At 41.6% G+C, this 14,678-nt stretch overlaps 2 protein-coding genes across 2 annotated transcripts; both read right to left on the bottom strand.

The window, feature by feature from the left end:
• Window positions 1-211: 211 nt before the first annotated feature.
• cbx2 (chromobox homolog 2 (Drosophila Pc class)) lies at window positions 212-5,928 on the bottom strand. The gene is made up of 5 exons (XM_026163997.2): window positions 5,814-5,928; window positions 5,676-5,719; window positions 3,911-3,976; window positions 3,677-3,746; window positions 212-3,590 (listed from the first exon to the last, which is right to left on the bottom strand). Exons 1-5 carry the CDS (start codon window positions 5,883-5,885, stop codon window positions 2,262-2,264), a joined length of 1,581 nt encoding a protein of 526 aa, XP_026019782.2. The 5' UTR covers window positions 5,886-5,928; the 3' UTR covers window positions 212-2,261.
• A 326-nt stretch (window positions 5,929-6,254) lies between these two features.
• On the bottom strand, window positions 6,255-14,007 carry LOC113021466 (ectonucleotide pyrophosphatase/phosphodiesterase family member 7-like). The gene is made up of 6 exons (XM_026166180.2): window positions 13,736-14,007; window positions 13,156-13,301; window positions 12,153-12,782; window positions 9,598-9,832; window positions 7,571-7,703; window positions 6,255-7,229 (listed from the first exon to the last, which is right to left on the bottom strand). Exons 1-6 carry the CDS (start codon window positions 13,968-13,970, stop codon window positions 7,172-7,174), a joined length of 1,437 nt encoding a protein of 478 aa, XP_026021965.2. The 5' UTR covers window positions 13,971-14,007; the 3' UTR covers window positions 6,255-7,171.
• Between the last annotated feature and the right edge of the window lie 671 nt (window positions 14,008-14,678).

Below are 14,678 nucleotides of genomic sequence, written 5' to 3'. Positions count from 1 at the left end.
TAATAAGTCCTCTAACATTAACCTGAGGATTTCACTTTGGTTGCATGGCAAGAAGACAAGAAAATGGTAGCAAAATAGCAGTATTATTAATTCTAATGTTGGGATTTGTCTGAAACTGCAATGTTAAATTTATATAAATATAAAGCAAAGCGGCCAACGCCACGAAATGTCTCGACTTCTCCGATAAATTAAAGAAAACCCCGAGCCAGACTGAAGAGTTGTACCTTTTTATTAGTCACTCTGACAATTGGTACAATACAAAGATTGATGACACTGTGCTATCCCCAAAAGGCTTTTAATTTGAAATAAATAGTAAGGAAAACATTCAATGGAGACGGTTAGTAATCTAAAAAAAAAAGCAACATGTATATGAAAAGTTCCTTTATCAATAAAACAAGTAAATATAAAAACATAAGAAGTCATATTAACACCTTGCATTACCCCGTAGTCTATCACACGGTGCTGATGACACCAGATATCACACACAGTCTGTGGTGCATTGCTTTACATTGTATACAGTGTGCTGCAGCCACATGAAGAAGACCCTAAACCCACAAATGTACCTATTACACATGCAACAAAAGGTGATGCTGAGTGCAGTCTACTTCTGTAAACTGCACCTACACCACTCGTATGGTTCCAATTAGGCCACAAATATTTTTTCTCTTTACATTTGTAACAGGTCATCCAGCAGGGCTTTTCTTTTCCCTTCCAGTTTCACAAGAATACAGACGAGGAAACAGAAACGGTGTAGTCTCCAGTGGATGCTCAGGAGAACTCCTTTATTGAACAACCTGAAATTCTAGCTATCTTTGGGGTAATGCCTTTGTGTTTAGTCTGAGAGAAAGAAAGGCACAGTCTGCAGAGCAGGATTAGACACAGGAGTTCAGACGAAGTGCTTTGTTGCTGAACTCCTCTCGAGGGAGCAGAAAGTAGCGCACACTGTTGCGGTTTCTTTTCCGTTACATCAGACAGACCCTTTTTTTTCCCTCTCCCTCCGGGAGGCCGAGCCTGCAGCTCCTGAACCCATGCACGAGGGGTGAAATGAGAAGACCACAGCTGCAAGTAACAGGAAAAAACGAAAAAGAAAAAAAAAGCCCTTTCAGTACTAGGCACCGGTTTTGAATCACCAGTACACGCTTGATAAAACCTGCTGTTTTGCGGTCATCTGTCGTTAAGCTGTCCATGCCTGACCTTTTCCGGTGTGTCTGAAAGGCTCGAGTCCTCACGCCCACGGCCCGCGATCTTTGCAACAAGAGCACTTTCCTCCAAAATTTCCAGTCACAGAAGACGCAAGTTGCTGGTGAATATCTCGTGGAAGCGGTGCAAAGGAAGAAGAGCGAACCTCAGCCGGGGCCGAGTCTTATCTGAGCGTCGGAGGGGAAACGGAGATACTGTATCTGACTGTGCATGCTTCAGCCCATTCGGAAAACTGCGCTGATAAACCGGCTACATTGTGGAATGAAGCTTCTCTTTGAGGTGATAATGGTGTGCACAGTCAGTTCAGATGTGGTGTTTTCTTTTTTTAGTACACAGAAATGAAGCTGTTGCTGGTACTAACACAAGATTAAACAGCATCAAAGTCCAATACATTGAGACCTATATAAAAATATATATAAACACAATGATGATATACCCTGGAGGGATTTTTTTCCCCAAAGAAATGAACAAACGAGAGGTAGCTAATTTCAGAAATGTTACAAAAATAAACCCTATCGACTCAACGCTAAGATTTAAACTGGCTGAGCTATCGAACGACATGGATTCACAACATTAAGAGATTATTCAAACCTAAATGAGCTATCCATAAAAGAAGCTAAACCTCCTGCTCACACCTGCCTTTCATAATTTCTTCATAAAGACATTCCTTCTATCTGCTGTTATATAACAAAGCAGAGGATACCTCAAACAGAAACACACACACAAGATCAATGTGGATAAATGTGTGAGCGCTAATGTTTTGCACCGATTCAGCTGCCCGTGGGGGAGCGTTGCTATTTTAGCTCAAAGCTAAATGTGATTTTGATGAAACGCTCACAGGGGGAAAAGGTTTTATCAGGTTTGATTTTTGTTTTTTTTACACGAACAAATAAATAATTACTATCAATAAATGATTTTTTTAATACCTCACAGTCTATCGTTGACTACAAAAAGATAAAGAACAAATTGACCCACTCATTCATTCATTCATTCATTCATTCACTCCCTGGAGTGTTTCTTCAGTTTTCTCAGAACTTGAATCCACTCAGTTTGCAGTCAACTCAACAGTTGCGAATGCTGAAGAAGCCCACGCTGGTCGGCGACTCCTTGACCGTGACGGTAACCAGATTAGCTGTAACATCCGTTACGAACACGTGTTCGATCAGGCTTCGCGTAGGCTTCCAGTCCTGGCTCTGGACCGCGACCTGTCCGGCGTAGGAAGAATCCTGGTCCGAGTCGGAGCTGCTCTCCTCCTCTCCCGTGCTCATCTCGTTCATTTTGGCTTTTTTGCCGTCTTTGGAGGCCGACCTGTCCTGCTGGCTCTGGGCCTCTGTGGGGGATTTATGCACGCCACTCCTCTCCAGCCTTCCTTGGACTCTGGAGGCCTGGATGTCATTGACCTCTCTGTCCTTGTCTGTGCCGGGCTGTGTTTTTCTGGCCTGCAGTCTTCCGGGGGTCGCGGGACTCTTTGGGGGTTTACACTCTTGATTTTGTGTCACAGGTTTCCGTGCTGGGTTTGCAGCATTTCTGGGGCCTGACACTGGTGCCGTGCCGTTTCCAGGAGCATCACTGCTTTGCACCAGTTTGTTCTGCAGGTTGAGGGGCTGAAGGCCCTGATTGGAGGAGACGTTAGATGGCAAGGACGCCACCGTTTTAGCACCGGGTATCCGCTGCGCTGTCGTCACAGGGGCCGGTTTCTTTTGTCCATTAGGGGAGCTTAGTGTATGCTGAGTGGTTCCTTGAATGGGGTGTTTGGATGTATTCAGATTCAGCGCTGCTACGCCTTTTGATTTACTAGGAGCTGCTTTTAAATCCAGGCTTGTCCCGCTGCTCATACCGGAGACGGGAAGCTTACTCTCGGTGACATTTCTGCTTTGGCTGGACTTGTTCAGCGGAAGAGAGGAAGGCTGGATCGACGGCCTGCCAGATCCCACGGAGCTCAAGGAGTTTTTAACAGCACCGACCTGGGCGAGGGAGCTTCTGTTCGGACCACCCACCGTATCCCTGGCCGAGCCCCGGTGGAAACCCATGAAGGTAAAGCTGGCCGGGTGAACCGGCTTCTTGATTGCTCCTGGAATATCCGTATCTTTGGCAGTCTTGCGCGGGCCCTTGTTCTGCTGGAACTCCTTCACTTCGGAGGGCAGAGGTTTCCTACTCCGTTTCTTGGGAGGCTCCTGTTTCGCCATGACTATCTGCGCCTTCTTCTGAGGGACAGGATTCAGCTCTCTAGTTCTCACGCTTGGGCTGACTTGTTTAACTTGGCTGCCGTCGTCATCGTCGTCATCATCCGAGGACGACGAGGAAGAGGAGCACGAAGACGAGGAATCGGACGAGGATGACGACGAGCCAGACGAGGAGCTGCTCGACTTTGGAGCTTCAGGCATATTTTCCTATGTTTTTAATAAGAAGGGAATGTTAGATACTCTGTTTGGGACTAAATCCTGCAAAAAAAAATCATCTTTTGAATCAGACTTACAAGGATTTTCCGAGGCCGTCCTCTGGGCCTCTTCCCTCTTTTACGCAGCAGAAGCTCCTTTTCCTGCTCTCTGTAATACGTCAGCAAACATGAAACAAGGAGTCATAATTATTAAACATATTTCATATTAATGTTGTGTGTTTTAAATGCCAACAGAGTTACGACTGCAACAACTACAGCATCGCGTAGCACAGCAAACTTTAAAGTGCGGTACATCTTAACGTAGACACTTACTTCTTGTTGAATGCAGCCAGCAGTCTCGGGTCGAGGATATTTTCTTGGGGCTCCCAGCTGTTGTGTCTGAAGTGAGCAGACATGGCGAAACATTAACACACATTTTAGTGTTAATCCAAATCAAAAACTAAAGGTACTCCACAGTTTGAGGAGTGCTTCCAGATTTAGAAAATGACTTTTCAACAGAGTCCATTCATTGAGCAACACAGGGCTCTGTTGTTCTAGCAGCCATAAACTGAGCACAGGCAGTCCCTCACTTTATTTAAAGACGTCTCAGGTGAGCTCGAAAAAGGACGAGAACAGAAATCTAATACTCGGGAGATTAAAACAACACTACAGCTAGTGACAGCTTGGCTTTATAGAGACAAACAGACCCGTGTAACCACAAAGTCATAAAACACTAATTAGTAAACAATATCTTAATATGTAGAGTGAAGACCCGTCTGTCCCTGCACTCGTGGTTTGAGAATGATTTAAACAGCTACAAAAACGGTTTATTAAACAGTAATAAGGACTGAGTGGATGACAGATATGTAATCCATAAGGGTAAAAGTTAAAAATCTGATCGATTCTATACATCACACCATACGTGAGGCATCAATCAAACTGCTGACTTTAGGTACTACACCGAATCAGTTTTTTACACTTCCTTTGTTTCCTCAACAAGCACAGTTGTGTTTGTTGAGGAAGGAAGTAAGCGCATTATTTTGGATCACGGAGGTTACCAACATGAGTGGGACGTTGTAAAAATACAGAATGAAGATTTTCTTTTTCTTTTTTTCCATCAACACAAATAACTTTGTTTTGCAGAGCTTTGTTGGTGGTGCCTGCACACGATGTCAAAGGCTGGCTGTTGCACTGCCGAGTTATTGAATTTGCTTCTTGTTTGTTTTTCAATCTTATATCTGAAACTTAAGTTTGAGCGTCCGTTAGCTTGATTCCTGAGTGTGGCTGCATCAGTGGCCCCATTCAGTGACTAATAATTTGATAGTGAGCATAAATTGAGGAGAAAATAACTAAATGGGCTAAGTGCAGAAACAAACTGAAAACAGGCCTTTTCAATGACCACTCGCTTTATCAGGAGCTGGTGAATGGCCCATTCTGATCTGCAGTCACCAGTGAAATAATCAACCCCCACCCTTTCGTTGCACACACACACACACAAAGGATGTGGTTCTAACAGAAAGCCATGGAGCTGGCAGGCAACAGTGTGCATTGATGGTGGATTACAGCAACAATGTGAAGTGAACAGAGGGCAAGTGACAAGAAATGAAGGCGTAGTGGAGATTTACAGGCACAAACATGCACGTATAACACACACTTCGAGTGGAACAGCACAGTGAAATACTTATATATATATACATTTAAATAAATATCAAGTAACCATCGTGAATTTCGGATGTCCCAGTCCGAGTCAAAGACAAAAAAAAGATAAAACTTAAAAACGATGAATAAAATCAGCCAAACGTCATAACTAAAATGAATAAGTTGATGTATGAAAAGCTGAATTAGCCCTAAAGTGTTTTCTTTGGCTATCCGATAACTTCCAAAACGTAAATATCGAACAAAAGGAAGCAAATGTGTATTGTGTAAAACCCTCAGGTGGAAATAACGGAGTTTCATTTTACTGCTGTTAAAATTTGGATTCTTGTGCTTTTATTTTTTTAAAAATAAAAAATAAAAGTTTGGGTTTAGCTAAACGCAACAAGCGACACGCTGTTGTTGTTTTCATTGTTTCGGCCGGAGCAGCACCACTTGTACTTACTTGGATGACCATCCCCTCCACTTGACGAGAAACTCCAACTTTCCCTGAAAGAAAACCCCCAAAAGAGAAACAGACCGTTTGTAAAATAGGAGAAAAATACGTGGATAAAATCTAACACAGCGGTTTCACAGCGCTGACCTTTCTCATTCGTTTGTTTAAGATGCATTCCGCATCAAAAACCTGCTCTCCCACGGCGCTCAGTTCCTCCATGTCTGCCTTCGCCCTTGCATAAGAATCCTTTATCAAAAGAACAGCGCGGCGCCCGCACGGCGGAATTACGCTGGGACCAAACCGGATGCTCAAGGGCCCGCCTTCAAAATAAAAGAACGCCCGAGTGCCAAAATTCAGCCAGAGGGCTAATTTTAATTTGTTATCCCGCAAGAAAATTTTTAAAGCATCTAGGCTTATATAACGACACAAACTGCGCTTAACATGAATGCAAAAATATCAAGAAAAAAACAATTAAAAACTTATACAGTCAGAATATATAATATTTGATGTCAGGTCTCTCTTGGAAATGAGATTTTTTTTTTACCTGGATAAATAAAGGACTAATAAAAAATAAAATGCACACAAAAATTGATTTCATAATAGAATAGTTTATTCCGTTAATTTTATGCACAAGATTTATTTTAACATGCTTTACGCAAAAAACAAACTCAAGCAAGTAAACCAGTTAAATAACCAGTTCACGTAGTACAAGTTTAAAGGGCAGCATGTTGATTAAAGTATTGTATTTAAATAAGTTCCATACAAGTCTTAAATGTTATGCTAAAAAGAAAAAAAATGAGGACTCAGCTAATGAGAACTAAACGGTTCTGGCGTACAAGTCAAAATATATATTTGAACTTTTGATATATAGACAATATAAAAAACCCGGAGGGTTTACATTTATGTTGAAAGTTACAACCGGAAGTGTTGAGCACCCGTGTTTAACTTGACATTTTTATCCGAGGAGAGGCGGCAACTGATGAGTATGTAGTTCCTCAAAATATGTCACTTGGCAGCCACCGTAGACGTGTATTCACTTCTTTAAATGAAAGTAGAGACGCGATGGCCTTAATATGATGATCGCTACTTTGTTCTCAGCACCTTTTATCTTAATTTAATTGCTCACAGCCTCACCCCAGCACCTCGTTTTGCTTTATGGCTTTTATGTTTATTTAGTACATAAAAGTAATATAACGTTACGGTAATGGTCTCAGATGTTTATATTCCAGTGTCCCAACACAGCACTGCTTATGGATGTTTATTCCCATTTAATTACAGCAGATTTGAAAAAGACCTAAATGTTCTTCATTCATGCATAAACCAGGGCATCTCCAGTTAAACTTGTTCTGATCCTTCTCTTGTCACTTTGTATTATTTGAAAATAGCTTAAATAATAATTTACACTCTGCTCTTTGGGTTCTAATGCAATTTGCCATGAAAGAGAATCATGCAGAGGGTCCGTCCACAGGGAGCTGCTTTTAAATCTCTCTTCATTATTGTGATGTTCAAAATGGAGTTTGATGTGCGTCTTCTTTTTCCGGAAGATCTCTCAAACTTCCTGATCTGAAACACAAAGTAAAGAAATTTTACTTGGCTCCGACAGTCTCGGTCGTTGTGTCCTTGGGCAAGACACTTCACCCGTTGCTTACTGGTGGTGGTCAGAGGGCCCGGTGGCGCCAGTGTCCGGCAGCCTTGCCTCTGTCAGTGCGCCCCAGGGCGGCTGTGGCTACAATGTAGCTGCCATCACCAGTGTGTGAATGTGTGTGTGAATGGGTGGATGACTGGATGTAAAGCGCTTTGGGGTCCTTAGGGACTAGTAAAGCGCTAAACAAATACAGGCCATTTACCATATAGATTTTTATTTGTCTTGGATGTATAACAGTTTTGAATGAATAAGTCATTACCTCTTTGTCTTGCGTTTCTGCTTGAGTAGTCGTTGGACCACTGCTGCTGCAAACACTATGACAAGAAATCCAGCTACCGCAGCCAGTCCAGTGAAGGCGTTTTTCATGTACTTCCTGTGTGAACTACTTTCAGCTGAAAGAAGAAAGAAAAACAAAAAATTCACACATTGAAGATTAAATTTTTTATGAAGCCTTTTTCTTTAATATTTCTGTACTGACATAAAAAATGTTAGTGTTATTTAATTGTATCGATTTTTATTTGCTTTCAGAGCTCAAAGACGACCCGGTCATGGAGCTTGGAAAAGAAAGCGCCTGGACTTCTTTAAGTTTCTTCTTCGGTCATAAGACCATATGCTGAAGAGACCCAGGTATTTAAGCCCTAGTGGGAGCTGTCTCTTATGGAGGGTCATTGACCCACTATTGATTATGTGCCTCATCACATGGTGTGAAAAACGGTGTGGGCCAATATCCTTAGATTTGTTCTATAACAGTTTGAGCAACAGAAGTACTTGGGTAGAATTAAGAAAGGATCATTGTTTGGGGTAAATTGACAGTATACTGTTATGTTAACCACATATTATAACTTTCGTATTTGTGTTTATATCTGCATGTCTTGCTAGCGTGATTTGTCTGACTGTGTCTTGTTTTCTTGCTAGTTCAGTGATGACTTTGTGCTTTACAAATGTGAGAGTTAAATATGGCTCTGTTATATATTTCATAAAAGCCAGCAGGCAAAGGTGTCTAAGAAGAGATCGGTGCATATTAATGGCTGTCCAGCATAACAGTTATCTGTGTGGTGACCAGTCTAGGGGTGTGGCTAAAGGGGGAGGGGACTGCAGTGGTAAGGACTGAAGAAAGTGTTTGTCAGGGAACAACAGTGTCGTCCTGCTCAATCCATTATTGTAAATATAAAGTTACATATACAAGTTGTTGAAATGTAGGCCAAGTTTTAACAGGTCTGAGGTTTATTTTTATAAAAATGTCTGAGTTTTCATAGACAGTCTGACAAGTTTTGGGTCGGCCCAAGTGGTGGGAAAAATCCTATTATGTCAAACAAGTAATATTGTTATTTATTTTTAATATTAACCTAATTTTTAATAGAAAGAACAATAATAAAAATTGAATAAAAGAAATGGCACAGAGTGCATCCTGACCTGATGACTTCATCATTACATCACACGTCAAAGTAAGCGAGCCAATCAGCTTTTAGTGTTTGCGACCACTGAAAAAAATATGTGATCATATCGATAACATTTAGTATCTTACCTTAGTTTGATGATACCAGATAGTAGACACACCAACATGTGAATAATTGAAGAATTATTATTATTATTTAGATCAGAGGTGGGTTGTACTAACTAAATAATATCTGGTTTTGATATAAGCATTTCTTCGCCTTGTTACATCAGCGAGATGATACATGTTTGAGATTCACTTTGACTTAACACATCAATGAGTCATCAGTGAGTTGTTCTGGCTGACATATTCATTTATTACTATGTAGTGTATGCTGACTCACTCCCACATTTACCATTTTTCCAGTCAGATGCTCAATAAAACACCAAATGTGTATTAAATCAACAAATTAACCAGTTAATTCTTTCCTTCTGTTTTGAGAGCCAAATCAAAGGATACATTTGTAACCTGTATTAATGTTTTAGTATTTATCAGTAACCATTGGGTCTTGGGCTGAAGATATCAAATGACTGAAAAGCACAAAAGCAGTAGTAAGGTGCCCATTTCTGCTGTTTTTATGAAGATTAGATGATTTTTGTGAACTTTTCTACTTTTCTTTACTTTCATATATGAGCTCTTTAGACTTCATTGGAGGAAAAAAATGTTTCCAACCTCGCCTCGAGAACACCAGATGTAATTTGTAGTTGTAACCTATAGCAACCCTACATCTGATTTGGACACAACTAAAGTCAGAAATGATGGATGATCGGCCCAGTAATGAAGGAGCAGGTGTTGGAGCGACACACTTTCAGTGCCACGGGGAGAGACTCATTAGTCTGATATAAACTCACCTCGAGCAGCAGTGCTAGTAACCAGCATGTGTTTGGTAGCGTCGAGATGGCCGTCATTGACCTCCGGCTCGATGCCCAGGATGTGACACATCAAGGGGTAGATGTTCACTGTCTCAAAGGGCCCCACCTTTAGGTTTTTGTGAAACGCTGGACCCACTGCCCTGAAGAAAGGCTTCATGTCCATCGCTTGGTTGTCATAGCCATGCTCTCCCTTGTTGAATTGAACTGGGAAATACTGCAAGGACAGGATGGATAACATAACTCTCTTGACCCAGTTTGATAGATTCAATTAGAATCTAACTTTCAAAAGGTAGTCAAATAAAATAAAACCTCAACAGACGTCCACATCTTGGTCTACTCTCAGTCAGTCAGCAGAGGGAGGTATTGACCAAGCCAAAGCGGATTGTCTACATTGTGCAATGAAAGCCCTTTCACCCTTTGTGACTGCTGCCAGCCAGTGATAATGCCTAAATGAGACCGTTAATCCAACTCGAAAATGTTCATTTTCATGAAATACTTTAAAGATTTAAAATGGTTTCATAATTAAATGTTATATATAGTAGTTTTCCAACACATTTCCAGAATTCAGAATACACAGTTGTCTCTGTGTTATGTAACCATCTCGACATTTTTTTCCTTCTCTTAGATCAAACTAAAATGAGTATATAAAAAAAATGGAGGGAACGAAGAGCCAAATTTCCAGTCCCAACATACAGACCTGGGATTTAACACATTTTGTCACTGGATTAAAAGAAAAAATCTATTTTCCTCTTTTTCAGGGTTTTTAGGACATTCCAGAATTTTAAAATTTCCTCTTTTAAATTAAGTTGTGATTTAATGGTTCTCAGTACTGATGGACACATTTGCTTGCAAAGTTGCTGCACAGCAGAGTGACTGAGTGAGTGTAGAGCCAAATGAAAATGCTAATTTTGAATTTTGAGGCATGAATAGCTTCATGAAGCATTTGAGAGCGTACTGCATGTCATCAGCAAGGCCTGGATTATCCTGAGGACGTGCAAATGCACTTGATTAAAATTGTAATGTACTAAGATTAGAATTTAACTCCTTGCGTCTGGCTGAAAAGAGCCCAGTTTAAGTATTTTCAATGAGCAGAATTTAAGTAATTTAATTATTTCTGTAGTCAAGAAATGAGGAAATTTGTAGAAAAAAGCCCAGATGGCATGTACCAGATAATTAATCTGGCTCTTTATCGCTATAGAAGTGCTTGTCATTTAGAATCCTTATGACCACCTACGTAGGTCATAATCACATAAATTGCCTGGTTGTTAATAAGTTACAACAAGAAGTGCGAATGTTTGCCGAAGCTGCACTTTGCAGTTTATTATGTTGCATGAGAACAAATGTCAGCTCTCTATGTTGAGGGTGAATGAACGGAAGAAGAACTGGTAAGACTTTATCGATTCAGATTCCGTTATCGATATCATTTATCGATTTTAATTGTGTCTCATTAGCTTTGCTTTGATAGCGTAGCAGTTATAGCAAAGACATTTTGTGCAAATTAATTTTGTGCTGTTGGAGAAACTTCCCCCTTTTTGTTGTGACCGCTGTATGGGTCATTACTCAAAAGTAATTATTACATATATACATTTTTCTTAAAAGTAAGGACGTTACTTAAGTCCTCCAAGGAGACAGTAATTCATTATCCTACTCGTTAGATTACTTTCACATTACTCTGTAAAATAGCTGAAACACACGTTCATAATCACATTTCATAATTTAAACCTACAGGCTGCTGTAAAACTATAAAACTAGCTAGAATTGCTACCACACTTTTTGTGGTTGTAAACTTTCTGGAGTCACTGGAATCCTATGAAATGACCATATTGTTGCAGCTTTCTAAAGGCCATTGCTTCTCATGCTTAGATAAATAAGTAGGAGTTTATTCGTTCTAGTTTGGTTGTGTTTGCTTTTATTAATATGCATGCTTACTGTTGTAAAGCAGCATGCTGTAACGCCAACCTTGATGATTTCTTGACTCTGAGCAAGTGGTTTTAACGTCTTGACATCCCCGAGGTCACCAGCGACCTATCTAGGGTTAGGGTTCAGTTTTGCTTTAGCCCCATGTTAAACAAATTATTTCTCATATATTTAGGCATTGCATTTTTTTCTGTTTGGTGACCGAAACATGCAGTAATTCTGTACAAAGGGTTAATGTTAACCAAACTGCTCATTTTAACCTCAGCTCTGATCCTCATACCTTTGACTCGGGGGATGTTCACAGTCTCTGAAGCTAACCATCAAAGTGCAAAAGACTAAGGTCTAAACACAATCAAAACTATCATCTCCTGGCTGATAAACCTATAACTTTACCCTCCACTTCTCCAACTTGTGGACTTTCGAGCTTGTTATCTCTCTGAGGGAAATATTGCTGCGTACAGTTGTACCACACAGCAGCTGCTGAAAAAAATGGCACTATGTGATGCCCTGGCATGAGTAAATGTTAGATTTGGCACGTATGATTGCTGCTGAAGATCTTGTCTGACAGCTTGTCAGGTGAGAGTGTGAAAAACACAATTGAGCATCCGTCAACGTACCCCGTTGATTACGTATCCAGGGTCGGCCCATAAAATGATGGGGAGGATGCGATCGTTTTTAGTAAAGCGAAGGTGCTCTGGCACGTCCTCCTTCTTGTACACGTGGAGATGTGGATGAGCCCCTTTTAAGGCATTGTACACCGCCTCCAGCCTGCCTGGCTTGGGCAACAGCATCCCGGAAGGTCCGTAGTCCACCAAGTGGAAGGACAGGTCCCCGAATGAAAAGCCTGGGATCTTTGACAGGGTGATTTCCTCCACCAGACCATTACGATACACGGTGGACATGCCGTGGTCTGACGTGATGATGATGTTAAGGCGGTGAGTCAGCCCGTGTCGCTCAGCTGATTGCCGAATATAGCCCACTGTTCGGTCCACTTGTTTCACCATCTCTCTACGTTCATTCGAGTCCGGACCGTATCTGTGGCCTGTACCGTCAGGCTCGCCAAAGTAGAAGGAAACAAAGTTCACGTTCTTGTCTCTGAACCAGCTCATCACTTTATCTGTGTTTTCTCGCCAAGCGGTCTCGTTCTTGTAGTTGTAAAGCTGCGGCTCCACTTCCTTGTGCATAACAAACTGTCCCTGGTAACTGGAAGCTGTGCCAGGAAAGTGAAGAGAGCCAGCTTTTAGGCCCTGGAAGGTTAGAAAAAAACAAGGCCGCATTAACATAAACATGACATATGCACTTGACACGCTGACAAGTATGTGAAAGCTACATCTGTTCATACTGTGGGTCAACACGCTAGGAAAGCACATCAGTAATAGCCGGATTTTGATTAATTTTCTTAAACCTACAGCTTAACCTTTGAAGCAAACTTAGAGCAGCTGTCATTTGCATGCCGTTAACATCTACGCCTGCAGAATTATTTGCAGTCTAACTGCGGTGATCTTCCTGAAATCATTCAGCGAGCCTTCAGAGGTGTTTTGTCAAGAGAAATGGTTTCTATTTCTGTAAACAGCAAAACAGTCTCTCACAGTGATGAGATGGAAATTGTGCTGCGCAGACCTGTCTCTGTGCTGTGATCCAGATAGGCAGAGTGCCATTGTCCCACCACTGATCCACAAACTGACTCTGATAGTAAGACTTCTTCTCTCCGGTGGTTGTGTTGAAAAACATGTTGTGGATTACCCCGTGATTCTCGATGTAGCGGCCTGCAGAAGAGAATCGCTGTCAGTCGGCTTGCTCTGATTATTCATAGCGTGACACATTCACATTAAAAATTCTATCAACTTAACGGGCTGAGTGGCATGACGCTTTTGGACAAGGTCTTACGACCAACTTCGGAGATTAGAGGAATTTAATTTCAAGGAAGTTAAATTTCTTTTAGCAGGCGCTGATGATTCGAGAGTCAGAATACAAAATTTAAAAAAAAGGAGCAGAGAATTCTTCCCTCAGTCATCCAAGCATAATCATCTTACTCAGCTATAAAAGCCGTTGGACCCTGGGACATTCAATTACGACTAATTCCTTTTTCCTGTGGCTTTTTCAATACTTGCAAAGTAAACTCAGAGCGGTTACTACTCTGTCATGATATGCAGATCCCCTGCCAAGTAGAAGCGCTGCTGTAGAAAATGAAACTCTTTACCTGTCAAGAGGGTGAAGTGTGTCGGACTGGTGATGGTGAGGTACGGAGGGGTGACATACAGGGCTTTGACGCCGTCCTCGGCCATTTGGTCGAGGTTCGGCGTGTCCACGTCGCGGTCGTAATCCCACCGGAAACCATCGAATGAGATCAGCAGCACCTTCTGTCTCTCGTTGTTTACCGGCGCTCCGAGGACCGATGAGGCCCAGAGGACGCAGAGACTCGCGGTCCACAGCATGGTGAACGTAGGCGCCGACTCTGTCGCTCAGCTAAAATCTGATTTACAAAAGGAAAGCCACCTCATGAGGTTTGTCAACCCAGTAACTTCTGGGCAAAGTTTCACCAACTTATCTTATCTCAGTGATTGAAGCGACCTAATCTTTTCTGCATGATGTTTATGGGCTGGCTTTATGGCAGCGAGTTGTGTTCTCAGAGAAGTTCCCCAGTTTTCCTCTTGAGGAACTGCAGTAAAGCAGATTAATCTCTCCAGGCCTCATGGCTGTTTGTTTTCCCCCTAACTCGCTTGTTGATGTTGTCTTTCTGTTTGTCTGCCTGCCCGTCTGTGTGTCGGAGTTTCTTGTGAATCACTGACAATGGGGGAATGACACTTTGATGGGTTTCACCTTGAGTTGGGATGGTGCATGATTGATCTGACACCAAGAAAATAAAGAGGAGAATGAGAGTATATATACTCGTCAGATAGCAGGAGACTCAAGGGAGGAAAAGATCCTAATAGACATATTCATTTTAATAACTCTAATGTTTAAATAGCTCCAGGATATTGTTATAAGGTCTTTAGAAATCCACATAGATTTCTTTCAGCAATGACCATGAGGGTGGACAAACTGTTAAAAAAATGAACAGAAGCCTCCTCGGCACTTTAGTTCATATCATACACGGTGTCCCCGTCCAGACGTTGTATCTATAACTGTGATGTAAACTTATC

The sequence above is a fragment of the Astatotilapia calliptera genome, chromosome 4 (assembly GCF_964374335.1).
Source record: "Astatotilapia calliptera chromosome 4, fAstCal68.1, whole genome shotgun sequence".
In the NCBI taxonomy this organism is placed as follows: domain Eukaryota; kingdom Metazoa; phylum Chordata; class Actinopteri; order Cichliformes; family Cichlidae; genus Astatotilapia; species Astatotilapia calliptera.
Note: the sequence above shows the minus strand (reverse complement) of the source record. Positions and strands in the feature narration are given on the sequence as shown.

Excerpts from the sequence above, each read along its gene's own strand:
- cbx2 (XM_026163997.2), bottom strand. The coding sequence starts at position 5,885 with ATGGAGGAACTGAGCGCCGTGGGAGAGCAGGTTTTTGATGCGGAATGC. Across the intron at positions 3,747-3,910 it reads CTGGCTGCATTCAACAAGAA|AGAGCAGGAAAAGGAGCTTC; the intron begins GTAAGTGTCTAC and ends GACGTATTACAG. Across the intron at positions 3,591-3,676 it reads GACGGCCTCGGAAAATCCTT|GAAAATATGCCTGAAGCTCC; the intron begins GTAAGTCTGATT and ends TTAAAAACATAG.
- LOC113021466 (XM_026166180.2), bottom strand. The coding sequence starts at position 13,970 with ATGCTGTGGACCGCGAGTCTCTGCGTCCTCTGGGCCTCATCGGTCCTC. Across the intron at positions 9,833-12,152 it reads CTGGATACGTAATCAACGGG|TATTTCCCAGTTCAATTCAA; the intron begins GTACGTTGACGG and ends CTGTCCTTGCAG. Across the intron at positions 7,704-9,597 it reads TACTAGCACTGCTGCTCGAG|CTGAAAGTAGTTCACACAGG; the intron begins GTGAGTTTATAT and ends TTCTTCTTTCAG.